Source organism: Tetrahymena thermophila (genome assembly GCF_000189635.1).
Source record: "Tetrahymena thermophila SB210 genomic scaffold scf_8254636, whole genome shotgun sequence".
Classification (NCBI taxonomy): domain Eukaryota; phylum Ciliophora; class Oligohymenophorea; order Hymenostomatida; family Tetrahymenidae; genus Tetrahymena; species Tetrahymena thermophila.
The window spans coordinates 261,927-289,554 of NW_002476405.1; the positions used below are offsets into that span (position 1 = coordinate 261,927).

The 27,628-nt window shown below is 21.9% G+C and overlaps 8 protein-coding genes across 8 annotated transcripts; 3 read left to right on the forward strand and 5 right to left on the reverse strand. All coding sequences in view use genetic code 6, as the record gives it.

Moving 5' to 3' along the window:
* Positions 1 to 1,138: 1,138 nt before the first annotated feature.
* On the reverse strand, positions 1,139 to 3,399 carry TTHERM_00490690 (transmembrane protein, putative; the record flags this gene model as incomplete). The annotated part of the gene is made up of 5 exons (XM_001016846.3): positions 1,139 to 1,612; positions 1,783 to 2,026; positions 2,091 to 2,156; positions 2,220 to 2,976; positions 3,153 to 3,399. The coding sequence occupies 5 exons, from the start codon at positions 3,397 to 3,399 to the stop codon at positions 1,139 to 1,141; spliced, it is 1,788 nt and encodes a 595-aa protein (XP_001016846.3).
* A 1,545-nt stretch (positions 3,400 to 4,944) lies between these two features.
* Positions 4,945 to 6,527, forward strand: TTHERM_00490700 (hypothetical protein; the record flags this gene model as incomplete). The annotated part of the gene is made up of 2 exons (XM_001016847.2): positions 4,945 to 5,362; positions 5,419 to 6,527. The coding sequence occupies exons 1-2, from the start codon at positions 5,017 to 5,019 to the stop codon at positions 6,525 to 6,527; spliced, it is 1,455 nt and encodes a 484-aa protein (XP_001016847.2). The 5' UTR covers positions 4,945 to 5,016.
* A 454-nt stretch (positions 6,528 to 6,981) lies between these two features.
* On the reverse strand, positions 6,982 to 8,310 carry TTHERM_00490710 (BRCA1 carboxy-terminus (BRCT) domain protein; the record flags this gene model as incomplete). Its single annotated transcript, XM_001016848.2, has 1 exon — positions 6,982 to 8,310. One exon carries the CDS (start codon positions 8,308 to 8,310, stop codon positions 6,982 to 6,984), a length of 1,329 nt encoding a protein of 442 aa, XP_001016848.2.
* Positions 8,311 to 9,496: 1,186 nt separating this feature from the next.
* On the forward strand, positions 9,497 to 11,083 carry TTHERM_000490737 (transmembrane protein, putative; the record flags this gene model as incomplete). The annotated part of the gene is made up of 1 exon (XM_012797805.1): positions 9,497 to 11,083. One exon carries the CDS (start codon positions 9,497 to 9,499, stop codon positions 11,081 to 11,083), a length of 1,587 nt encoding a protein of 528 aa, XP_012653259.1.
* Positions 11,084 to 12,957: 1,874 nt separating this feature from the next.
* Positions 12,958 to 16,914, forward strand: TTHERM_000490738 (hypothetical protein; the record flags this gene model as incomplete). Its single annotated transcript, XM_012797806.1, has 16 exons — positions 12,958 to 13,166; positions 13,353 to 13,440; positions 13,495 to 13,544; positions 13,695 to 13,778; positions 13,855 to 13,944; positions 14,073 to 14,162; positions 14,375 to 14,461; positions 14,837 to 14,938; positions 15,069 to 15,158; positions 15,225 to 15,314; positions 15,490 to 15,579; positions 15,709 to 15,798; positions 15,982 to 16,071; positions 16,285 to 16,377; positions 16,511 to 16,600; positions 16,737 to 16,914. The coding sequence occupies 16 exons, from the start codon at positions 12,958 to 12,960 to the stop codon at positions 16,912 to 16,914; spliced, it is 1,611 nt and encodes a 536-aa protein (XP_012653260.1).
* Positions 16,915 to 17,448: 534 nt separating this feature from the next.
* Positions 17,449 to 20,647, reverse strand: TTHERM_000490739 (hypothetical protein; the record flags this gene model as incomplete). Its single annotated transcript, XM_012797807.1, has 10 exons — positions 17,449 to 17,539; positions 17,745 to 17,834; positions 18,178 to 18,267; positions 18,644 to 18,733; positions 18,972 to 19,061; positions 19,291 to 19,380; positions 19,648 to 19,737; positions 19,997 to 20,086; positions 20,504 to 20,553; positions 20,609 to 20,647. 10 exons carry the CDS (start codon positions 20,645 to 20,647, stop codon positions 17,449 to 17,451), a joined length of 810 nt encoding a protein of 269 aa, XP_012653261.1.
* A 419-nt stretch (positions 20,648 to 21,066) lies between these two features.
* TTHERM_00490740 (von willebrand factor type A domain protein) lies at positions 21,067 to 23,769 on the reverse strand (the record flags this gene model as incomplete). Its single annotated transcript, XM_001016851.2, has 2 exons — positions 21,067 to 23,507; positions 23,664 to 23,769. The coding sequence occupies 2 exons, from the start codon at positions 23,767 to 23,769 to the stop codon at positions 21,067 to 21,069; spliced, it is 2,547 nt and encodes an 848-aa protein (XP_001016851.2).
* A 360-nt stretch (positions 23,770 to 24,129) lies between these two features.
* TTHERM_000490749 (von willebrand factor type A domain protein) lies at positions 24,130 to 26,589 on the reverse strand (the record flags this gene model as incomplete). The annotated part of the gene is made up of 2 exons (XM_012797808.1): positions 24,130 to 25,434; positions 25,582 to 26,589. 2 exons carry the CDS (start codon positions 26,587 to 26,589, stop codon positions 24,130 to 24,132), a joined length of 2,313 nt encoding a protein of 770 aa, XP_012653262.1.
* Positions 26,590 to 27,628: the final 1,039 nt, after the last annotated feature.

The window sequence follows — 27,628 nt, forward strand, 5'->3', positions numbered from 1 at the left end:
GATCAAATAAACCATAATAAGTATTTTATATGACTTTAAATAAATAAAAACCAACATAAATCACCAATCATAAATAAGTAAATAAATTATATTAACTACATTTCTTAAAAAATATAAAAAAAAATAAATAAATATATAAAAAGCGCTTTTAAATTAATAAATAAATAAATACTTTATATCAATTATAATTTAAAAGAATAAAGCATTTTCATAATATAATCTATTTAAAAAATAAAAATATAACATATAAATAAATTTTTATAACTAAATTAATTATTATCAAACTAAAATTTATAAAAATGTTTTTATTACTCTTACTATTTAAATTGTATAATGATATTTACCAATAATTTTATTATTTCATTCAATAAATTCTACTTAAAGATCAAAAACATATATAACTTCTTTTTTTAGAAATATCAAAAATATTAAATCTTTTATATTCTTATATATTAATTTAGTTCTTCAAAAAACATAATTAATTAATTAAAAAAAAAAACTTTGTTTACTCAGGATTGTTAAGGAAACAATAAATTAAAAAATTTTTTGCCCACGAACTAATTATAGTAAAGATTAGATACTCATATTTATATTCTAATCATTATTTTAAAGAATTTTAAGAGGGGCTAGAGAGGGTTTGAGAGTAGCATGGAAGGGTGTCCAATTTTTTTTATTTAAAATTTTAGAATGGATAAATAAATTTTTTAAAAAATCTAAATATTATTTTACCCCACTGAAAATATAAAAAAATAGATACATTTATTTACATTTAAAAAATTGTAATTCAGCTTTAGTAAAATAAATTAAATTTTAAATAAAATTTCTAGAAATAAATTTAGGATAAAAACTATTATCAATTTTTATGATAAAAAAATTTGTAAAAAATTAGAAAATATTTTGTTATATGAGAATAAAATTAAAGATAAAAAAGTCAAAGCAAGAAAAAAATTAGTTATATTTATTATTAGAGTTTATGAATACGTAAAAGATACTTTAAGATTTATAGTATTTAATTAGTAAGAGGATTAATGAAAATTTTAGTAAGTAATTAAAAGTTCTATTTACATAATAGAAAGAAAACAAAAAGTATACAAATAAATGATTTATTTAATTTGAAATATAATATTTGATTCATAAATCACCTTAAAGCACTTGTATCTAATTAGTTATTATTGTTAAATTATAAATTTGATTTATCTTGCATAACAGTTGTGTCTTTATTTTTACTGCTAGCAGTTTCTAAAACATGATATTTTTATTTGATATCTAAAAGCTCTGATTCTGTTTTAGAGAATCTTTGCTTATATTTATTAAATAAATAAGCGAATACCATAATAAGTATGATAAAGATTAAGATAACTATTACTGCTATTAAACCTGCAACTGATACATTTTATCCATCAATCCAAATGTCATGGACAACAAGCTTGAAGTTAAAATCAGTTTGGCACATCTACCAAACATTGTAGAGAATTGGTGAATGGTAAGTTGCTAAATTGCAATCAGTTGAGTTAAAAACTAATCTCATGTTGCTTTCTCCAATTTGACTCTTCTAATCTGCTCTACAGACAAGCTTGGGAGGAATTTCTTATAATTCAATTCCGTAAATGCTCTTTTTAATAAAAATTGAAAAAATTGAGAAATATGCTTTAATAATTAGATGGTCTATAAAAAAATTATCAAATTAATTCCAGCCACTAATTAAACTTTCATTTGAAATAAAAAACTAATATCGCAATTAAATATTAAAGTGGGTTGAATATTTTAATCTAATTAAATTACATTGTCAGTGATAGCAATAAATGAAGTAGCTCCTTTATAAACTGATTATACTTATTTAACATCGTATTAATCAATTTCTTACAAGGCAATACCGTTTAAAAAGTCGCTGTGCTTATCTGCTTAAGGCACCAATTCTTTATTAATACCTTGATATAAAATTTTGTGATATCCTCTTCCTTGGATGAATGTGAAAAGTTCACCCATTTGAACATCAGTCCAAGTATATTCTGTGCTTGTAAAATATCTATTTTATTTTAAAATTTTTTCATGTAAACTAATATTAAAAGTTAAATATTTTTCTAGTCTACCTATTAATGAAATAGTCATTTGTCTCTATGTCATAGAAAATTTCAGTAACATAAGATCTTTCTACACTGTTTATTAATTAAAAATGAAATGATTTATTGACAGAATAACAGATTTATTTATTATTTTACTCATCACCGATAACAACTAAAGTGTGGTCTCCTCTAACGGCAATTTTAGTTGAGTTTTTAAGATTGGAAATTGTATGAACAATACCACTTTTCTCAAAAGCATTTTCATAAACAAAATAGATAATCACACCATTATTAGGACAAACGATATAAAGTCTATGAGAATGATCTGTGGCTAAATCAACAGCATTCAAAAAGTAAGGTAAACTAAGAGAATTTTAATTCAAGTTTTTAATAAAGTAGTAGTTTACTGATATTTCATTTTGAACTTAATATACATCAATACCATCTTCATCAACTGAAACAAAAAGATATCCATTAGAAAATTAGGCTGCACTAATTTCTTTTCTGACTCTGTAATCGCTGTTTTTGAATAATTTTATCTTAAATGATTAGATGTCTTCAATTCTAACCATTTCGAAGGTCAACATTGTAGAAGGGAGCAAAATGTGGACAAGTTTACCATTGTGAGAATTTGAAATGATCAGATTCTAGCTACCAGGAATGTATGGTGATAAGGTTTAAGGATCTATCTTGATCTAGTCCAAAAGGTAAATATCGAGACCCTTATAAAATACATATTCAGATTTAATGTAGAAGACCTATAAGTTAAACTCTGCATTCAAAGTAACTAAAATATTATTAAATGAGTGCATGGCTAAATATTCAATGTTTTTAGGGTTTATTGAAGCATCAAGTCTATCAAATTCAATATCAACTGAACGAGGAGTTATTTCACAAGGGTTAGGTCCTTTTCCTATTTATTTGTATTAAAAGTGTATAAATTAAATTTGATAATTTTTTTCTAGTTTAATGCAAAATCAAAAAAATGGAATATCTCTTTTAAAATCATTTAATAAATCATGTAAAAATAAGAAACGTGAAGATTTTAATAGGTTTGTTAATAAAATTTATTAGAGTTAAAATATTTACCTTCATAGTCTTGTATTTCCATGCTAAAAGTAGTACGGTAACCTCCATAGTCGAATTCATATTCTTGAGTCTCATTGTAGTGGATATCTTTAGTAACATTTTTTAGTATTTGATGATATCTCTTCATCTAACCCCACTTATATGGAATCTTAGTATGATTAAAGGTCATATCTATGTCAAAGTTCTAAGAACTTGCTTGCAATATGAGCAAGGAACAAATAAAAATGAAAATTAAGGGCTTTTACATCAATTAAATGAAATTTATTCCTACTTATTTTTTTATAAAAGCTTTTGAAAAGATTTTTTTAATTATTAATTTTCAGAAAATCTTTGGTGAAAATCTTTTCTTTTTAATTGGAAGGTAATAGTGTTAATTTTATTAAACCTTCTTCCTATCATCAGTTTACAGTTATTATCTTTTTTTTTACCAAATTACTGCAACAAATAAAAAGCGAACAAACCCTTTTCATAAACAGACATCTCAAAATTTGTGGTAAAAGTATAACTTTTATAATACTTAATATTGATTATAAATATAGTTATATAAAAAAATGCTAAATATTAGTGAATAAAAATAGTTAAAATATGTATTAATGAAGAAAAATTGTAAATTTTACTTTTATTTTAAAGTAAAAACCATTAGAAGCATATTCGTTCTCAATGAGATAAAATAAGCCATCAGATGTTTAATATCTTTCTAATCATTAAGATATTATGCATATAAACAATTATTATAAATTTATATATCAACTAAGGTAATTTACTAAATTTCCATAATTAATTAATAAATAATATTCAATATTATTTTTTAAAGCTTTTTAAAACAATTTTTAAAAAAGTATTAGAAAGTATAACTACATCCACACATACATTTTATGGAATATATTTAGTAAAAATTCGAATTTCGAGGCAATTATGAAAAGTACAAAATAAAATAGTTAGTTGCGCACTTAATTTACTTTTATTTTAATTTTTTATCGAAATTAATATGAATCAAATCAAAAGATTTAAACCATCCGAATTTTATTTTGAAGATAAAGTATTTTCGAATAAGTATTTTTATTAATTATTTAAAACATAAGTATCTATGATTAATCTATACAATAAAAATACAAAACTGCGGATGTTTGTCTATATCAAAGTATGAATAAAACAAAATAATAATTTAATTTTATTAATCACACAAAATTAAATTTTGATTATCAATTTTATAATTTTTTAAACTTTACAATTTATTTTATTGTTATTTTTACTAAAAGATTATTTGTTAATATTTTCTTAGGATATGCTTTTTAATAATTAAATATTTCTATTAAATAAGAATAAATACAGCATAAATGTAAACTTAATAATTATTCAAGTAATTAAATTTATAAAAATACATGTATGTACTTGAAAAAGATAAAAAACCGCTTTCGCAAATATGCACTAATCTCTAAATTTTGACACTTGATTTCAGGTAAAAACAGTTTATACAAGAAAACAAACCACATTTGTAAAAAAGATGGAATATTATTTGCTTTGAATTTACAAATATATTGATAATATTTTGATTTTATTTATAATTAATTTACTAATAATGAAAAAATGAATTAATTTACAACTAAAATGACTATAAAGTTAGATTTAGTAATGAAATTAATTTAGTTTTTAAATTTATATAAAGAAAGATAGATATAGCTGTTAAGAATAGTAATTATTTTTAATTTTCTTCATGATAATTTTGTAATGAAGGTAAAGCATTTAATAAAAATTTTAGTTATTTTTTGATTGATTGATTAATTTGTTAACAACTGCATTGAATCTATTACTTTCTAACAAATATTCAATTATTATAAAATTGCGATTAATTAATTCTTATTTAATGTTCTAAAATTTTTAAGATACTAGTAAGTAGTAAATTGAGGACTTGGCCATTTTAATACAAAAGCTTAAAAACGATTAGCTTAGCATCTCATAAAAGATTTAGGCTAGTGTTTAAAAGTTAGAGTAATAAAATTAAGAATTTTAGCCTCCTCATTTTTTACTTAAAAATTATAATCATAGTACAAATAATTAAGAAACCCAATCTTAGAATAAGGAGAATTAATTTTTTTTGTAAGAAAATGAGCACTGGAGTTTTAGCGAGAACTCTCAAAGCAAGTCTCCTACTAAGATAATTACTCTTAATAGCTCAATTACAAATTAAAATGTTAATGCAGATAATAAAAGTTAATAAATTAATTTTATTTACTTATGATTAATTAGTTATTATTTAACAATAAAGGTTAAAGCAATAACATAGCACAAGGATTTACTTTATACGGGTAAGATTCAAGCTATCAGCATCACTTTACTACTTAAGGATCTAATTTCTCTTTAAATCATGATGAAGACTATGAAAAAACATAAAATGGATTCATAAATACTACAAATGCGACCACAACAGTCTCAAACTAAGATTCACCTAAGAATAATTATCAGCATATTTTTGGAGAAAACCACAATTCTTTATTGAAAAATAGTAAATAGGAGAATAAGGATAACATTTTTATTATTTAGGACATTGAATGTTAAGTAGACAGTCAATAAGAGCTAATTTAATAGTAAAATAAAATGGATAGTGAGTCAAATAATTAAATGAATAAAGAAATTAATAATAAAGACTCCAAGAAATTGATAGAGGAAATTAAAAATCTTCAAAAGGAAAATCAAGAAATAAAAATATTTCTCAAATAATAATCATAGCAAATAGCCACCTATCAAGAAATCATAAAGTATAAGGATGAATAGCTAAAAAAGCAATAAGAGCTTGAAGATTCGATGAAAAAAATTATGCAAGGATTGCTTGAGTAACTTCGATAATCAAAATAATAGGTACAACTTTTGAGTCACCAAAAGCAAGAAAGCCAAAGCCTATTGTTTGGTCTTGAAGAGGAATACTAAAAAGTTGTTTCTGAGTTAAATTAAAAAAAAAACTAAATAAAATATATTCTAAATGAAAATATTTAGTTAGAAAAAGATATTGCAGAGCTAAAGAGAGATTATGAGCTGAAACTAGAAGAAAAATACAATTCCTAATACAACTAAAATTATTAAGCACAAATTGAATAATTGCTAAATATAGTTTAATAAACAAAGCCTTAATAGAAAGATAACTCTCAAAATATAATCTTAAACAGCATATAAAAGCAACTTACATAGTAATTAAGGTAAATAAATGAATCGGAATTGAAAATACAGCTACTAAGAAAATAAAATAAAAAATAAAAATAAAAACTTTTGCAACAAGCGATGAATAAAATGCAGTTAATTTTAATGTCTAAAAAGCTATTTTATTTTAAATAATTATGCAAACATTCATTCTAAAATAATATTTAAAAACTGTTACAGTGAGTGAATATTTTAAAAAACAATCTGTAAATATCAATAAAATTTCAAGTAATTTTTTGATAGCTTTATAGTTTAACAGAAAAACCACATTTCTAAAAAAATGAAAAGCTACTTAAAATTAAAAGCTTCCTTATAAATAAATTAAATATATATAACCTGTAAATAATAGTTTATATGAATCCTGTTTATTAATAATTAAATATTTTCTAAAAAATTATTTAAAAAATATAAAATTTTCTTATAAAAATTTAAAGAGGAAATTATAAAAAGAATACATTGATTGTTTCATATTTAATATATATTTATAATTGTTTATTTACAAATGAAATTATAATAGTTAATTTAAAGTAATAAATAAAGTTTTTTTTGAAACAGTAGGCATCTGTTTCAAACAAACAAAGTAAGTATTTATTTTATTCATTGAAAAAAGTAAATGTTTTGGCTTTTTTAAAGCTTATCAAATATTGTAAATGCATTTTGTTTGAATTTATTGCTTTAATGTTGATAAAAGAATATATTCAGGATCAACATAAAGGGTGTTATTCAAAGGATTTTTTATTTTCTTTGGGTCTTCAATGACTGCAATTTACTTTTACTTATCTGAAGAAAAACTATGGTTAAGGTTATTTATGATTTTACCACCTCCACTTATAATAATGGCTTAGAGTTCATCAATTAAGATATTTTTATATTAACCTTGAAGGAAGAAAGAGCAGTTTTCAAATAATTTGAATCCTTTACCCTTTTGTATGTTATATTATACATTGTCCAGGTTAAGGTTATTGTATTTCTTTTGGTCTTCTAAGGGTACTTCAATTAGATACTCACAGAAATCTGTAATTAATTCATCATCATCAATGCAATCTAAAATCCATCCCTTGCTGACAATCCAAGCCTTTTTGTTCAAACCAATTAAGAGTTTAGCTCTTCTTCTGAATTCTTCCATAACAACTACATCAAAGTCTTCTTCCTAGTTCTCTACAAAAACAGCTCCCAACTTAATCATTTTATTTTTTTCAGCGTTGGTCAGATTGCAATTGGAGAGAATGACTCTCACTTGTTTTTTCTGTTTATTGTTATTGTTTTATTTTGTATTTGTTTTTTATTCTTCTACTTCAATCTTTTTTTCAGCTTACATGATAGTAGTTGTTTCACATGAATTGGGACTTTTTATTTTCTTAGAAACTGAGTTTTTAGATGAATTAGAAGGAGCTTTTCTGCGCTTTATTTCATCCTTAACTATTTCTTCTTATTCTTCCTAGTTATCATAATCCTCATCAGCCAAATCATCAATTTCATCAGATTTTGATTGAGTTGATTCACTCAAAACTTAGCTATCGATATCCATAGCTTCTTTTTTCAGCTTCTTTTTATTTTTATCTTCATTGTTCTGTGCATTATTCTTTAAATTCCAAATTGACTATTTGCCCTGTTAGCTAGGTTAGATTGGGCTTTTTTTGGTGACAGCTTCCTCAAGATAGCAAGCATAAGTTCTTTCGATGTAAAAGGATTATTTTATTTCCAAATCATAACATTGATTGACATCCAATTCTTTCAATTTTTTATTCTTTTGCATTATCTGCATACCAGAAGTTAAAGGTATTATAGTTATTCTACCAGATTTATTGATCAATAGCTCGAAATGCATGGGTTTTATGAGCTTTTATTCTATTTAAGTAGTACATTTAATATTTGTTCCTATGACATTCTTTCCAGACAACATTTAAAAGATTTATTTATCGCTGGCCTTGTTTCCTGTTACCAAAACTAAATCGAAACTTTTCATCTTTGCTTAAAAGTTTTTTATTTTTTTACTAAGTCTTTGTTTTTCTTTTTGTTATTCTATTTAATTGAGGATGTTAATTAATGTAATTTTTATCAAAATATAATAACCAAAGAGTTTTTCAATATTTTTATTATGCCTCATAATTCAATTTTCAATTAAGTGAGCGCAAAATAGTGCTTTTTTCATACAAAATTTATAAGGCTCTCTTCAATCAATTATTTTTTTAGATATTTCTTAACTAAAAATTTGGCGCACTGCCAAAATTGATAGGTTCTCATCAGAAATAAATGCAAAATCAATTAAATTTTGAAATATTTAATCTATCTATTGCTTTTTTCTTAAAATCTATCTCATTTCTGATAAATATAATTGATTACCAAGCAAATAGCTATTCTTATTCTGAAAACTATTTTAATAGCAAATTAAATTATGTATACTTATCTAGTTTCACCTCATTTTTCAATCTATAAAATCAATAACTTAGAGAGCTTAAATACAAATAAAAAATTATTAATAAAATGGATATTATTTATTTTATAATAACTTATGCTAATTTTTAGAAATCAAATATTCAATATTATTTTCTAGCAATCTAAATAAAAAGAAACGAAAAATTGATTGATAATATGATTATTAAAATTAAATAAATATTGTGATTTGTGTTAAAACGTGTTAGTACGATATAAATAAATAAATAAATAAATAAATATTATTTTTTTATTTTTTATTTTTATTAATTTCATTTATTTTTAATCAATAAGATAGATCACATTATAAAAATTTATAATTTTTAAATTAGCTTTATTAAATCTTTTAGAAATTATTTAATTTGTAGCATTTTTGTTTGATTAAGTAATAAGTTTAATATTAGAAAAGTAAATATGAAATTATTAAATACACTTACCGTAGATTACCATATAAGTCGCAAAAAAAAATGTTTGTGGAATTTTGATTTTTTATTTGTGATTAAAATTTTTTGATTAAACTTCATGATAAATTTAGATACTTGTTTGCTTAAAATAAATATTAGTATATTTTAGTTAATTTAAAAAATATTTTTAAAATTATTTTTTTGTAAAATTACTAAAGAAATATTAGATATTTAAAAAAAATTGTATTGGACATAGTATAAAATCTTAAATTAATTAGAATTACATAAAAAAAAATAAAAAATGATTATTAATGAATGAATAATCTCAACTAGAAATAAATGATAGAATATTTTGTTTAACTTAATTTAAGTCTTGGCCTTGATTTAATTAAGACTTAACATAGCTTAGAGATTTTTTAGAAATTAGAACCCATTTAGATTTTTACTAAGCATAATTTTTTTCAAGGATTGTTAAGATTAAAAGAGTCATAAATGCATCATTACAGGTAAATTAAGAACAAAGTTATTAAGTAACACTCTGATCTAATTTAGATAATTTCATCACTAAATTCTCATCAAATTTCCAAATACCTTAAGAATTTACTTAATTCAATAAATCTTCTAGTTTTGGCAAAGACACTTAACCATTTTCTGAAAGCTTTTGAATTGAAGCATGCTATTATTTTATTTCATTAATTTATTTTCTGCATAATTAGTCAACTTAAACTAATTCTTTTTATTTTTAATCTTTAATAACATTTGAAGGACTTAAGGCTCTTTAACGAGAGGACATAGAAAAATTATTATTTAAATTTTTATTATCTTAATGAGATTCTGGTTATATTTGCTCTTTTTCTTAAAAACTTAAACAGTCTCCATCAATAACACATTCTGGTTATATTTGCTCTTCTTAAAAACTTGAATTCTCTTCCTCAAATTCACATTCATCATCATCACTATCTTGACAATCAGCTTCAAATAATTATTATTTTTATATTTATTATTAATCATAATCGTTTTTATGGTGCTAATGAGATTAAATTTTAGATTCATTTTATTGCTATTATTGCTGTTATACTGAGTTTTAATTATAATATGGAACTGAAGATTTCTAAATCATATTTGATTTACCAAATGAAGGAGGAGGAATACTTGAAGAAATAGCACTATAATTAGGTTTATTAGGAGGATTACTAAAAGTATTAGCATTACAGCTAGCTAGAGCAGGAGGAGGAGGAGGAGGAATATTAAAAGTATTAGCACTACAGCTAGCTAGAGCAGGAGGAGGAGGAGGAATACTACAGCCAAATGGAGGAAGATAAGAAGAGCTAGGTGCAGGAGGAGCGTTAAAATTCATTATAGGATCACAATAATTTTATTATTGGTATCCCATTTAATTATAATTAGGTATTTATTATGGGAGAGCTTATTATTACTAAATGGCAAAGCTAATTGGATTAGAACAGTATTAAAAGTTAGGTTATTATAAACTCATGCCAAATAAAGATCCTATAGGAGGAGGAGGTATACTACTTTCTTAATTATAAATCTATTATGTATTTTCATATTTTTTACTGTGGTTAAGATTTTGATACATTATTTTTTATTCGTCATTTAACGTTTCGATTACACATATCAAAGCAGTTTTTTTAGTTAGAAGCTAAAAGTCAATTGCCTGCTAAATTAACTAGCTATTTGAGTTTTCATCGATTTTTTCATTCAAATGGAATTATTTACCTATCTTAAAAACAGTCTATTGAAGTTGTGGATTGCAAGTAAAGCTGTCTTACATTTCCAATTTTATTTCCTTCTACACCTTTTGTTTTTTATGCGAGTCATAGTATTCTATCTATATCTTTTTTTATTATTCTGTCAAATTTTGTAACTCAACAAGAGGTTTGAAAAAGAAATGGATGTTTATTATTTCATCCTTAAAGACACATGGAAAATCTGTACAAGAAGGGTAAGTTGAATCAAAAATGCTATTATCATACGTTATCTTGAACTCATCCAAAGTTGGAGTTATACACAATGAAAGCATATTAATAATAACTTCAGATAAGTCACATTTTTGATCAACTAACTTTGAAATACCTTTTCCAGCGATAGCACTCTCTTTTATCAAATATTAATCTGCTCCAGAACCAAAACCAATTGAGTGAACTCTGTTGTATTTGTTATTTTTCTTAATTAGCCTTACTACTTACTAAGGAGAGTCTACTTCACCATCAGTCAACAAAAATATTTGTTTATTGTAGCCTTAAATCTTATTTTAGACAAATACATTATTTAGTGGATTGTATATTTCAGTACCTCCTAAATCAGCTTAGTATTTACTGATAAGTAAAATAGCTTTTTCTAAACTTTCACTAGTGTATTTAGTTGAAGAAGGAAATAACTTGTCAAAAGAGGAACCAAAACTAATGACATTGAAGTAGCTATCGTTAGGAAGACTCTTTAAAAAGAGAGTTAAAGCTTCACATGCTCTACGAATAGGTTACCCACTCATAGATCCACTTCTATCTAATAGAAATATGAATTCACTTCTTGAAGAGTTTAAGTGATCAATAAGCTCTTGATTTAATTTTTATTAGAATTCGTCACTAAAAATATCATCACCGTTATTTATTGCAGCTCTAATAGAATCATCAATTTCTTAAGTAATATCTTCATTAAAGTTAGGAATGAATGAGACCATTGCTGAATGACTTGCAGGAAGGATAGCACTCTTAACAGAATCTTCGTTAAAAATCTTGCTTGAACCAAAGATAACTTGAGGATCGAACATGCCTTCGTATGAAAATATAAGCTGAAAGTCTGTATTCTATTGCAAAAGAGCCTAACTCAAGTTAAATCTTGCTGTATTATCATCAAGAATTATTTTTTCGACTGGATAGCCTCTAGATTCAGCATATAGGATTTTACCTGTGCAGAATAAATCTAGAGTCAACACATTTTTACCTAATTTGGCTGAGATTTCATCTTCGCAGTATATTAAAGGAATTTGAGCAACAAGATACTTGTTTAGCAAAGAATTCAATTATTAAGAAAAAGTAATCTTTATTTCTACTTATTGACTAGGAGGTAAATTGCCTAGCTCAATTTAACAGTATTCCTAATCTTTTACAGAAGTGGTTTAGGCATATGAAACAAAGTTACCTTGGCTCTTATTTTCTGAATATTCCTTCTTTGCTTGATCTTTATCCTTTACAATACCTTTAATGGTTTTTTCGTTGTATTTAGCTTCAAATGATTCTAAACAAATTCCATCAAAAATTGGAAAATAGTAAATAGTTTCTGAGTACTCGCTGCTTGAATTGCTAACAAAATTCTAAGATAAATGAATGTTAAGAATATTATTTATGATTTGGCACTTATATTCAACACTTTTAAGAGTAGCAGGAACTTTAGAAGATTAAGATATATTAGATATCAACTAAAAATCTTAAGATTTGAGCTTAAGGAGTTTAAACATAGTATTTTTTGATGATGTTTATTAATTAATAATAAAATACCTGATTTGATGGAAATTAAATATTTAATAAATATTATATAAAATTGGTATATAAACAATTTATAGAGAAGCAAAATCTTCTCTAAATCCAAATTAATAACAATACAATAATTTACAATATAACTATGCGTCTCTATCAATTCTAATCCTTATCCCATAAGATATAAAGTAGACAAATTAATTTTTGAAGGTGACATCAATTTTGATTATAAAAATTGAAACTTGAATAATAAATTAAATGAATTGAAAATTTAGCTACTGGATGTAACATATCAAAAAATAGTCTTCATTTTTATCTAAAAAATCCTAGTTTTTATTATTAAATTTTGGGATAGAATTATTAAAAATATAATTTTCTAAATTAATATTGAGAATAATTATATCATTAAATAAATATTTTATTGATTTCATATATTTTAATACCTCTTTAATTAGTTTTAAATATTAAACTTAAATCCCACACATTTTTTAGTAGCCCAATAATTTAAGAATTTTAAAATAAAAATATTTTTTAATCAATTAAATATTTTTATATTTTAATTTATTATTCATTAACTGTGAATTTAAAAATAATTTTATATTTCAAAAAATTCTTAAAATTAATTGATTTTAATGTTGAAATAATGAAAAAAATTATTAATTTGAGAAATTTATTAGCTAGGAATTCATTAATTTTCAATCATATTAAATTTAAAAAAAAACAAGAATGATATAATAGAAAAAATATTTTAATAATATGAAAGATGTAATTAGTTTTTTTAAAAATATACAGTTAAATTTATTTTTTATTAATTAAAAGCTTTTGATTTCTGAGCTTCCATCTCTTACTGACATCAGTATTGATCTAAGGTATTTTAAAATATTTATTTGTATTAATAAAATTAATGTTAGTTTTATTTATTTAATTCAATTGGTTTGAATTTTTATTATTATTTGAAAATTTATTTCATTAAACATGCATTTTCATATATTATTTGTAAGCAAATTTTTAATTAAAAGGAAAAACAAAATTTATTTCTCTTAACGTTTGCATTCACCTCTTTCAAAATGTACTAATCTCACAAGTTTATCTCTCAATTTAGAGTAAAATTGACTTTATTAAATTTATATTTTGGTTCATTTGTTTACTAAATCATTTCAAAATACATAAAATAAAAAGTGATAATGATATTGTTGATAAAGAAGCCAAGAATTTAGGAATTATCTTAAATAATTGCAGTAATCTTACGAATTTAATTCTTAGCCTCAAGTAAAAAATTATTAATTTAAATATAAACTTTTAATTTGCTTCTTTATTTTATAAATAACTTATAGATATATGAATAAAATAAATGTTATATATATTATAATTGCAATTTTAATTTTAAATATTAAAAGGAGTAATCAAATAACAAAAAAAGGTTTATCGTGCTTAATTTAATCATTAGCAAAATGTAGTAATCTGACTAGCTTAAAACTTTACCTCTAGTAAAAAGAGATATTTTTAAGTTTTTTTAAAAGATATTTAATGTTCTTACAAAATTAAGTATGGAAAGATAGTATTAATTGTTTGCTTTATTTTCATTTAAAATTAACTTTTAAAATCAAAAATAACATTTAAAACCATACATTAAAAAATCTTTAAATAAAGCACTAAAAATTAAATATTAATTGTAACATTAATTCTAATACTTGTAAAGAAAGAATTAAATTAGCGGATTCTCTATAGAAGGTCTAAATTCTGATTTAGATTTTATGAATCTTTCAACGCTAACAATTAGCCTCTTGTAAATTTACTTAATTATTTTAATTACTAATTTATTTTTTATTTATAATTTCCATTCATTTTCAATTTATTTTTACCTGATATAAAGTATTAATTAATTGATAAACAATAAATTATTTCGTCAAAATTTTTATAATTCAAAATAAATGTATATAAAATTATTCTAAGACAAATTTATATTATTTACTTATTCATTCATTCATTCATTAATATCCCCTCCCTTCTATTAATATTAGGATCAACTCTTAAATTAATTAAAATTTTGGATAAAAATGAAAGAATAAAAAGAATATATTTTTTTTCTTCTTAATTTTTAATTATTTTAAACAAACTAACTAAAAAACAAATAAATATCTTTTCATAATAAAATCAAAAGTTAAAATCAAATTGGTGATAGCGAAATATCAAGTTTAGGTTCTTTTTTAGTAAAATGTGCCAAATTATAAAATTTAACACTAGATATTCATACAGATTAAAAGTATATTTGTTTATATTTTTATTTATAATTCTAATACCTTGCTAATAAAAAGCAAACCAAATTAGTTATTTTATTTAATTTTATACACATTTCAACTGTTTGTTAAAAATTATATATAAATATATAAAAGTATTCCTTCTATTCAGTAAACTGGTGCTTAATTGTTAGGCTCTTGCATAGAAAATTGCACTAACCTCTAAAGTCTTTCAATCAATTTCAAGTATTATTTGAAATTTTAAATAGTGTTAAGAATTAAAATATAAAATTGAAATTAATTCATTAAAAGAAATAACTTAATAGGTCAAGAAGGTGGCTTATATTTTGGAAATAGTTTAGCAAAATGTACTAAACTCTAAAATTTATCACTAGATTTTACGTAAAAATGCATTTTATAAATTTCATATTTTTTTTTTTAATCTTTAAAAAAACAAATAAGTCTATTCAATTATTTTTTTTTACTTATTTATTTATTTCTTTGTTTATTTGGTTTTTACTTTATTATAATATTTTATTATTTCAAACTATATAATTAAAACTAATTTTTATGAAAGATTTAATAAAATTGGTGCCAAGGGTGCATCAGGTCTCAGTTGTGCTTTATAGAAACTGTCAAATCTTGAATATTTAACTCTAATCCTCAAGTATAAGAATAAATTTAAATTTAATAAATAGAATAAATATAAAACTCAACAAGATTTAGAATTATTTATTTTATTATTCTATTTTTGATTTAAGTACTTCAATAAATCATTTTATCCAATATTTTAAAGGAGTAATAGTATAAATAAATACAGTATCTAATCTTTATGCTCTGGTTTTTCAAACTGCTCAAAACTCTTGAGTTTGTCACTCAGTCTTGAGTAATAAACATTTTTTAATAATTTTAGATGAAATTTTTAAAGAAAAAAAGGAAATTTTATTTGATTTTCTGATGCTTGAAATTTTTGTTAGAATAAATGATATGAATCTATCTATCTATATATTTTTTTATAACTCTAGATTATTAATTTAATTAACAAAATTATATCAATTTTATATATAAGTTCAAATGACATATGTGATAAAGGTGTATTTACTTTAGGTCTTGCTTTAGAAAATTTAACTAAACTGTAATATCTAAGCTTAAACCTTAGGTAATATAAAAATACTTATTAAATTTATAATTTCGAGTCTGTCTTATATTATTTTAAACAATTTTATTAAAAAGAACAAACTTAGTGATTATTTGATTTAGCTACTTAAATTATTTTTTCAATTAAATTTTAATATAGATTTTATATTTTATCTCCAACTTATAATTAATTTATTTTTTTATAAACAACGAATATTTCCTCAAATATGAACAGTTCTTGTGAGATTGAAGGTATAGGTTTTGTATACTTAGGTAATAGTATAAAAAAATGTGGTTCTAACCTACTTTAGTTGTCACTTAATTTTTCGTAATAAATAAATATCTATTTTCAATAATTATCATTTTCCAATAAACCCAATTTTATTTTAATTTATATTAATTTAATGAGTGCCTATTTTTTATGACTGTAAATTTAAAAATATTTTTTAATTTATTTAAAGCAAATGTAAAATTGATGAATAAGCTTAACTAAGTTTAAATTCTGCCATAGCCAACTGTAATAAACTCTTCTCTTTGACACTCATCATTTAGTAAATATATTTTTGAGATCTTTTTTCTTTAAATTAACTTCAATAATTTAAAAAATATATTAAGAATTTATTTCTAATCATAATTAAACTTAAATTAATTTTTATTTGATTTATAATAATTATTTTAAATTTTTAGCAATTTTAAAAGTTAAAATGTTCAGATATTAGATTTGGTCTCTGTAATGGAAAGCTGCATTTTTCTTAAAAACTTAACCTTGCAAATTAGTGTACCATTTCAGATTTTCAGGCTTGTGAAAAAAAAGGTATTAAAGCTAAAGAGATTAATAAATAGAAATCTGTATAATAAAGATTGATAATTATCTTAAAATGACAAATTAAATTGAAATAAAAATATTTATAAAACTTAATTTTGTTATTAAATATTTAATTTTTAAACATTTTTATTATTAGTTAAATTTATATATTGTATTATATATAAGTAGGAAAATTCAATTTCATAACTAAGCTTTTCATTAAGAATAAAGGGGAATTTATAAAATTAATTATAATTCTATTTATTTTAGGTTAATTAAGTATTCTATTTACAATATATTTAAAAAAAACATATTATATTGTATAATTCAAATATTAATACACAATTATATACTTATTTATTCCAACTAATACTAGGGATTTTGTATATAATTTTGATATTTATTAATATTTTTAATTAATTAGTATATTAATATTTATTCAAATAGCTTATGCTAAAATAATAATGATATTAGAATCAGTTTTCTTCTTATCTCTCTTTGTGAATAATTTATAAATTTCTTTTAAGCAATAGTAAAGGTAAAGCTATTATAAAAAATAGTATTATTGAAAAATTTTTCACTATTTGTTTATTATCATTAACTATTTTAAAAGACAACTAATATTTTTGATTTAAGACACTTGCTCTTTATTTTTAATTCTTCTGATTCATTGATTTCGTTGAAACTTTTAATATAAATTCGTGTAAATTATAAGTCAAAATTAACAGAATAAAATGTATTTAAATAGTATTTTAAATAAGTAAATAAATAAAAAAAAGCAAAGAAAAATAAATCAAATAAAAAATTAATTAATTCAAATATTTGTATTGTTTTAAATCCATTATTATTGTAAAAAATATTGAAATTCTAAATAAATAATCTGCTTTTACCTAAGATCAAGCATCAAATTTAAGAGATTAGTGCACTTTGCTAAAGAAGAACCTAAATTTGATGCACCTTCAACATCAATTTCATTTTTACTTTTAAATATTGAAGAAAAAAAATTATTAATTAGTTAGTTAGAAGGAAAAAATGAAGAATAAATGAAATCAATGAGTTAATATTAAAAGTAAAAGCTGAAAATGAAATGAGGAACGAGTTAAATAAAAAAATAGGGAGAAATAAAAATACAATCAGAATAAAGTAGAAAAAATGATCAAATAAAAAGCTAATAATTAATAAATTTAAAGAGTTTGAATATAGAAATAAATATCTCTCCTGGTAATACATTAATATTAAATCCAAACTTTATGAATTTCAATTTTAATATTGTCTTAAATCTATTAAAAATATCAAAATCCAAAACAAATAAATTGTTATTACGAGAGATCAAGGTTTAAATTTTAGAGATTAGCACATTTTACTAAAGAGGAACCTAACCCCAAAACACCTTCATTACCAATATAATTTGCCCTATTTAAATATTGAAGAAATATTATATAATAAACAGAGTCTAAAATAGAGGGGTATTTTAGAAAATATTGGCTCAATAACTAAAAAACAAACTATCGGTTTGTGCATAAAGAAAACAAAAATCAATTTTACACATTGATAATAAATTATTTAATAAGAATGAAAAATGAAGAAAATGTTTGTGATAAAAAATAAACTAATTAGTAATCAAGCAATAGTTAAGAATATAAAAAACGAATAAGTTAAATAAAAAAATAAAAAAAAGAAAAATAAAAAAAATAAAAAACTAAGAAATAAATTAAAAAAGTTGTATTTTTTAAATTCAATTTTATTTTTAAAAATTTAAAAATCCAAAAATCCAAAACAAATAAACTACATAAGAACAAGTGTCAAATTTGAGAGTTTAGTGCAGTTTACTAAAGAAGAACCTAAGCTTGATAAACCTTCGTCACCAATTTAATTAAAGCTTTTTAAATAAGAAATTAATTTATAAATTATCAAAGAAAAAGTTGAAAATAATAAAATAATGAGCTAATTAAGAACAAAAATAAGAAAAGCACCGATAAATAAATTAAAATAAAAGATGGTTTAGTAAATAAACGAATAAAATGCAAAAATAATTGTATAGACAAACTGCTTTATTGTTTTATAATCATTTTTATATTAAAAAGTATGAAAATCCAAAACCAATAAATTATTTTTACCCAAGGCAAAGATTCAAATTTGAAAGGTTATTGAAATTTGCTAAAGCAGAACCTAAGCCTTATGCACCATCTTAACCAATTTGATTATATCTTTTTAATTATTGAATCAATAAAAAGGAAAAAATTAATTGATTCATAATCAAAGCAAAAGTTGAAAAAAAAATAATTGAGTAAAGTAAATAAAAAAACACTCTAAATCATAAAAAAAATAATTAAAATTAATAAAAAGCTAATTAGTAAATTATTAGAGTTATTTTTGTTTTAAATTCATTTTTATATTAAACAAAATAAATATCAAAAACAAATAAACTATTTTTACAAAAGATTAAGCTCAAAATTTGAGAGATTTAAGCATTTTGATAAAGCAGAACCTAAGCTTAATGCACCCTGATAACCAATAGAATTTCTACTTTTTAAATATTGAAGAAAATAAATATAATTAATTTGATAGAATGAAAAAAATGATATACCAAAAAATTAATTAATAATTAATACAAAAGTTGAAAGCGAAAAAATAAATGAGTTAAATTAAAAATAAAAAAAAAATACAATCATAATAAAAATTAAAAATTAGCCAAATGAAAAGCTAATTAATAAATAATTAAAGAGTTTAATTGCTTATGTTCATTATAATAATAATAAATATTAAAATCTAAAATATATAAACTGCTTTTACTTAAGAGATAGATTCAAGTTTGAGAGATTAGTGCACTATCCTAAACCAGAACCTAAGCCTAATGCTCCAATTTCACTAATATAATTTGCACTATTTAGATATTGAATAAAATAAATAATTAATTGGTAATTTAGAAGGATTAAATGAAGAAGAAATATGAAATAATAAGAAATTAATTAATATTCAAAACAAATGTTTAAAATGAAAAAAATGAAGCTAAATTTCGAAGAAAAAAAAGGCAAGCAATAAAAAATACAAAATTAAAATAAATAAATTCAAAGATTTTTATTGTTTTAAATTCACATTATTTTAAAAATATCAAAATTCAAAAAAACTAAACTGTTTTTACTAGAGATCAAGCTTCAAATTTAAGAGATTAGTGCACTTTGCAATAGTAGAACCTAAACATGTTGCAACTTCATCATCAATTTATTTTGCACTTTTTAAATATTTAAAAAAAATATTAAATTAAAACTTTCGCTCGTGGGGATTTTTTTATAATTAACAATAAAATAAGTATTTATTTTTTATTAAAGCTGAAGTATAATGACACTCAAAAATTGGAAAAATAATGAAAACCCAGTGTTAATTAAGATCTATTTAGGGTAGGTATAAAATTTATAATTTAGCTAGAAGGAAAAAATAAAAATATGAAAAAATAAGAAACAAATTAATTAATTTATAATCAAAAAAATTGTTTAAAGTAAAAATATGTCAAGTATTTAAGAAAATGTTTGTATAAATAGAAAAGAATAAAATATAGATAAAAGTATCTATTAGTAATAAAATCACAAATAACTTGAAAATTAAATATTAAAAAAAGATAAAAATAATAATGTTAATAAATTAGATATACAATAGATCAATTTCGAGAACTAAATGAGATTATAGCTCAGATTTTATAAACTTTTTTTATTAAAAAATAAAGTTTAGTAATATGAGTAAAAAAATAAATAATTACTTCTTCAAGATTATTAAAATATTATTTCTATTATATCATTTATTTATTTCTTTTTCAAAAACTTGATTAGAAATTTATGGATTTTTAATTAATTATGAATATATTAATAAATTAATTTACTTTTAAAAAGAGTTCATTTCGTTAAAAAGAACAAATAATTATTAGATAGATCAAATAATTTATAAAATTTGATTTTAGGAAAAAAAATAACAAAATAGATAATAAATCAATTATTATTAAATCTTAATCATACTAATTAATGTATATAATACAATATATAGTATTAGTTAGGTAGAAATGAGTATGTGAATATTTTTTAAAAATTAAAAATATTTAGTACATTATCAACATAAAAAAACAGAAATTTTTGTTAAAATAAAATTCATAAATAGTGAACATATTTATTCTATATATTTTTAATTAATATTATTGTGACTTTTTTAAAGTATTATTAAATTTCATTTAGAAATTAATTATTAGATATTTTGCTTCATTGAATTATAGTTTTGATTTTTATTTAGTTAAGACTTAACATAACTAATAGATTTTTTAGAGATGAGCACCCATTTTGATTTCTATGAGCTATAATTTATCTCAAGGATGATAAGGATAAAGAGAGTCATAAAGGCATCCTTTGAGGCAAATTGAGAACAAAGCTACATGATATTATTCTCATCTATTTAAGATAGATGCATTAATAAATGATGATCAAAATTCCATATTCCTTAAGAATTTACTAAATTCAATAAAACTTCTAACTTTGGCAAATAAGATTTGTTTTACATTAATCTTTTTTACTCAATTTAAACATTCTATTAATTTAGTATCTATGTTTTAATTGATGTATCTGATAGTTCAACTTTGGTTTATCCTTCTACATTTGAAATACCAGAAGATGGATACATGGTATTAAACCCTTTTGAGAGATATTAATTTAATTAGCAAGATTTCTAATCTTCTACAAAAGATTATTCTAATTCCTTATTAATGTTTTGAAGTCTATTATAGTTTTTATTTATACAACATTTATTATTATTAAGATATCTATTGATATCAATTTAATGTTGTTCTTCTACTTCTATTTCTTCTTCTTATTCTTCATCTTCATCTAATTCTAATTCGGATTCGGACTTTGATTCTTATTCTAGTTTTACAAATTCGCTATCAAAATAACAGTCAAACATTAAGTGAGGTTTAGGTGATGATAATTTTGAGTAATATTTCTCATCTTTCATATTTTAATGTATATGTTTGTGATTTATATTTTTGTATAAAATTCTCTATTCATCATTTATCTCTTCAATAAAGCATATCAAAGCTGTTTTTGAAGTTAGAAGTTAAAAATCAATTGCTTGCTAAATTAGTTAGCTACTCAATCTTTAATTTTAGATATTTTCATTTAAATATAATTACTTTCCTATCTTAAAAACTGATTCTTGAAGTTAGTGGTTGCTAGTAAAATTGTCTTGCATCTACAGTTCTATTTCTTTCAAAACATTTTGTTATTTATGAGAATCGTAATATTATATTTATATTTTTTTTTATTATTCTGTCAAGCTTTAAAATTCTAAAAGAGGCTTGAAAAAGAAATGAATGTTTATTATTTCATCTTTAAAAACGCAAGGGAAATCTGTAGAAGAGGGGTACGTCGAGTCAAAAACAGTGTTATCATATGTTATTTTGAATTCATCAAAAGTAGGAGTTATACACAAAGACAGCATATTGATAATTACTTCAGACAAATCACAATTTTAATCTACTATTTTGGAAATACCTTTTCCAGCAATTGCACTCTCTTTTATTAAATACTGATCAGCTTTAAAGCCGAACCCAATTGAATGAACTCTGTTATATTTGTTATTTTTCTTAATTAATTCTATTACTTGCTCAGAAGAATCTACTTCACCATCAGTTAATAAGAAGATTTGTCTGTTATATCCTGAAATCCTTTTCATGATAAAAACATTATGAAGAGGATTGTAAATTTCGGTTCCTCCCAAATCAGAATCATAATTATTTATTATTTAAACAGCTTTTTCTAAGCTCTCACTTGTGTATTTAGTTGAAAATGGGAACAATTTTTCAAATGAAGAACCAAAACTTATAACATTGAAGTAACTATCATTAGGGAGACTCTTTAGAAAGAGAATAATAGCTTCGCATGCCCTGCGAATAGGCTAACCCCTCATAGATCCACTTCTATCCAAAATAAATATGAACTCGCTTCTAGAAGAATTTAAATGATCTATTAGTTCTTGATTTAATTTTTGTTAATATTCATCACTAAAAATATCATCTCCATTGCTTATTGCAGCTCTAATAGTATCATCTATTTCCTAGGTAATCTCTTCATTAAAATTTGGAATGAATGAAATCATAGCTGAGTGACATACGGGAAGAATAGCACTCTTTACAGAGTCTTCATTAAAAATCTTACTTTAGCCGAAAATGACTTGAGGATTGAACATTCCATCGAATGAATAAATGAGTTAATAGTAGTCTTTACCCTTTTGTAAAAGAGCTTGGCTGATATTAAATTTCGCTGATTAATCATCAAGCATTATTTTTTCTGCCTAATAGCCTTTAGATTCAGCATAAAGGATTTTTCCTGTACAAGATAAATCAAGTGTCAATAAATTCTTACCTAATTTAGCTGAAACTTCATCGTTGCAGTATATTATAGGGATATGAGCAATAAAATATTTGTTTATGAAAGAATTCAATTATTAAGAAAAGATAATGTTTACTTCTACTTATTGACTAGGAGGTAAATTGCCTAGCTGAATTTTACAATAGTCCTAATCTTTAAAAGAGTTTATTTCAGCATATGTAACAAAGTTGCCTTGACTCTTGTTTTCTTAGTATTCTTACTCTGCTTAATCTTTATCCTTTATAATACCTTTAATAGTTTTTTTATTGTAATTAGCTTCGAATGACTGCAAGCTGATTCCATCCTAAATGGGGAAATAGTATATGGTTTCTCAGTATTCGCTGTCTGACTAGCTAACAAAGGTCTAAGATAAACTAATTCTGAGGATATTATTTATTATGTTACCTTAATATTGAATGCTCTAAAGAGTTGCTGGAGTTTAAAAAGATTTTTTAGTTGTTGAAGAGACAAACTAAAAATCTAAAGATCTAAGCTGATAAGGTTTAAACATATATTGATTTTTATAGAAGAATATCTGATGTATCTAATATTAATTTATTTTTTAAAAAGATTTATCAATAATTTTAATAGTTGATATTAATTTTAAGTATCTAAATTCATAAAAATAAAAAAATAAGATTTATTAGAATGTGTATTTATATTTAAACAAAATGGTTATTTACTTAAAGTAAAATAATAGACAAAAAATTTGATTGAGGGTGACATAAATTAAATAGAATTTATCAAAAAGTGAAACAATTAGTTTTAGAAACTTAAAAAAATGCTTTTTATAATTTTTTTTAATGTCATACCATCCTTTAACTTCGTTTTATTAATCTACTAAAATATGTTATATTCATAATATTATAATTCATCTCCAATATACTCTTCTAGATCTTCTTCCTCTATTTTATTCATTATTATTAAACAAGAATAATTAAATATGATCATCTACAGTAAAAGCTTCAATCTCAACATTATAATCATCACCAGGTTTACTAAAACAAACTCCAAAATGATAGTATTGTTCATTATTTATATTCCATTCATTCATTTAGTTAATATTTTCGTAATTAGGATAATCTGTAAATATGACAATCCCGTTCTCGATATTTATTCTTATTTCTATTTGATCTATCTCATCTCTTACATCCTTTAGATTTTTTCCTTTTAAAATTTTGTTTAAACCATATCCTCTGCTATCAGTATAAAAGCAACATTTTTCATTAGGAATAGTATTATAATCAATATTGGTTGTTTTCATAATACCAAATGCTATGCCATTACAGTCTAAAGATTAATTTACCTTGCATCTAAATATATAATTTTCACAAGGATCTAAACTGTCTGATGTTAAAATTTAACCCTTCAAGGAATATGGTTATTTAACTATATAAGTATTTTTTTCAGTCATTTCAAGTATCAAATCATCGCTAGATGCGATATTTTATTTTTCGAAATCTATTTATTATTTTATTAGATTGTCTTCTTCAAATTTAATGGTGTCTAAAATAGGGAAATCTAAAAATAATTTATTCAAAGTTTAGCTATTTAAAAGAAATTATTATAATATCAATCTAGAATTTAGTTATTGTGAAATTTAAAGGCACTCACTATTAGAATAACCTCTTCCAAATCTCTCTGACAATTAACATATTTTTTTTATTAACTTTTGAATATTATCAATTTGCTTTTAATTCAATCCATCAAAATCAAAAATTTCATCTCTATCTCCCTAAAAAATATGTTAATTTAAGAATAAATCATTTAGTATGTGTTCATAATCTTTAGCAACTTCTTTGGCATTTTAAATAAATTTATCACTACAAAAATTAGTTTTATTTTCAAACAAAGAAATTAGTGTATCAACACTTATTTAGTTAGATTATTATTATTCCTCTTACTTTTAATTTTACAGTTTATTTGAAGATTCTAACTTATTAATTAGATTTTAAACTTCTGATAATTGCTATTAAGTTAATTCTTCTCCATTCAAAGACTTTTTATCAGGAAGCAAATAATTTGAGAAATCAATTTGGTTTATGAATGGAAGAACAATTTCAAATTAATTAGACACGCTTTGTAAGAAATCTTAATCACAATTATTGAATTTATTGTTAATTAAATTCATCAGAGTTTTCTTGCTCTCGTTGCTTATATCATTTTTAACATTTTACTATTTTAATAAAGAATAAATAAATAAATAAAAATTATTTTGAAGTGAGACAAGAAAATTTAAGCTAAGAATAAAAACTATTTTAATTTAATTCAAAATAAAATTATTTAATTTTTATTTAAAATATTTAAAAAAATAATAATATACTTCTTTAATGAATTCTGATAATTTCTTAATTAAATCAACTTGATCATCTCCTAATTTATGAAGATCTACTTTGAATAAATCTTCATTAATATAATCCTTTATGCTCTAACTATCTATACCAATCATTACCCTTTTTAATATATCTTTTAATTTGCAGGCTAATTCTTTAGAGCAATAATTTAGCTTGTTACTAAGTAGTTTAACTATTAACTAGGTTGTTGTCATATCATCTATTTTAGCCTCGTGCATATTATCAAAGAAATAATCTAATTCTTCTTCATTTGTCTTTATTTTAAGTTCTTCCAAGTTTTTGACAGCAAAAATATCAATTGAATCTATAAGTTACTATAATTTCTAGCTGATTTAGTTTGCTGTATCAAAGTTTATCATATCTCTTTATGTTTGGAACTTATTGATCGTATCCTATAGAGTTTCTTTATAGTCTTATTGGTTATTATAGACTTTCACAATGATTTCTTTAAAAAGCTCATTTTATTTGTGAAAATCATCTTTTTAAGTAGTTATTATTTTTTTTAAATTTTCTTTTTCAGAAAATTGGTTATATTTTAATACTACCTACTCACTTATAGTCCAAAGATATTTAGCTTTGCTGCACATTTCATCTTCCTTTTGATTGATCTTTTGTTCTACTGATTTCCTTAATTTTTAGAAGTAATCTTTTATATTTTCTAAAACATTTTCTACAGTAGAATCACTTTTAAATATTTTCTATAGATTTTAATATAATTGATCATCATCTTATACGGGCCAATTCTAAAAAACAATCTTTTCATTATCTTCAATCAGTCTTATTAGATCAAGTGTATTTTATTTTGGATTATCTGAAAGACATGAAGCACATTACAAAAATTAAGTGGAGTTAGGGTTTATACTAAGTGAGCTAATCCAGTTAAAAGGATGGACAGGACAATTTTCATATGGCTAAGTTAATAAAAGTTGCTTTCCCTGACTTAATTTCAAGTTTTCAATGTTATTTAATTGATTCATTTTTACTTTATCTTAAGTTATTATGTTCCTTTTCTTTAATTTTATAATGTTGATTATTTTTGGAGATCAAATTAAATCAACTTTTTGTTTACTTTTATTTAATTATTATTATACATTTTGGATATATTTTTAGTATTTCATAATAGAAATTACTGTAAATAACAAAATAATTGAGAGGAAAATAAAATACTTTTTTATTTGAGAATGAAATAAGAAAAGCTTTTAATATGTTAAATAAAATTGATTGGTTTTGGTTTTTTAAGCTTTTTTTTTTTTTGTATTCTTAGCTTTATTTTCCTCATCTTTATTAACATACATATATGATATCTCATTTTTCTTTTCATTTTTGTTGACATACCTTAAAAAACTAAAAATTGAATAAAAAAAATATTGGTGATGTAAAATTTGTATTTTTATTTGCTGAAGAATTTACTAAAACTTTAATTGCTATCTAACACATTTATAATCATAAAAATTTACTTATTAAAATAAATAAATAAATAACTAATTGCATTATTATTTCTATTTATGATTTAATAATAGGATATCTAATGTACTTTACAATATTTTTATTACTTAATAATATATTTAATAATTAAAATTAAAATAAAAAAGGCTCTTTAGGAATTTTGCCTTTTGCTAATTTTTATATTTTTTTACAAAATATATTTTATTTGTTACAAAATTTCCTTTTTAAAGCTCACACTAATTTAGATTAATACATACAATAACACAATACATAAATAAAAGGTAACCTATTATTTAAAAATCCTATTTTATTAAAAATAAAAAATATATAAAAAAAGATATTAGATTTTTCAAAATTTTAACTATATTTTTTTTTACACAAATAATTGACTAAATTCGTTTTGATAAAATATTAATTAGATTCAAACATAAAATTAAAAAGGAATTTTAACGTAACTAATCATTTTGAATAATAATTGTTTTAAGCTAAATAAATAGTCATTTAATAAATAAAAATAAATATTCTAATGGTCTTTATTTGATTTAATTTAAAAAAATTTGATTTGTAATA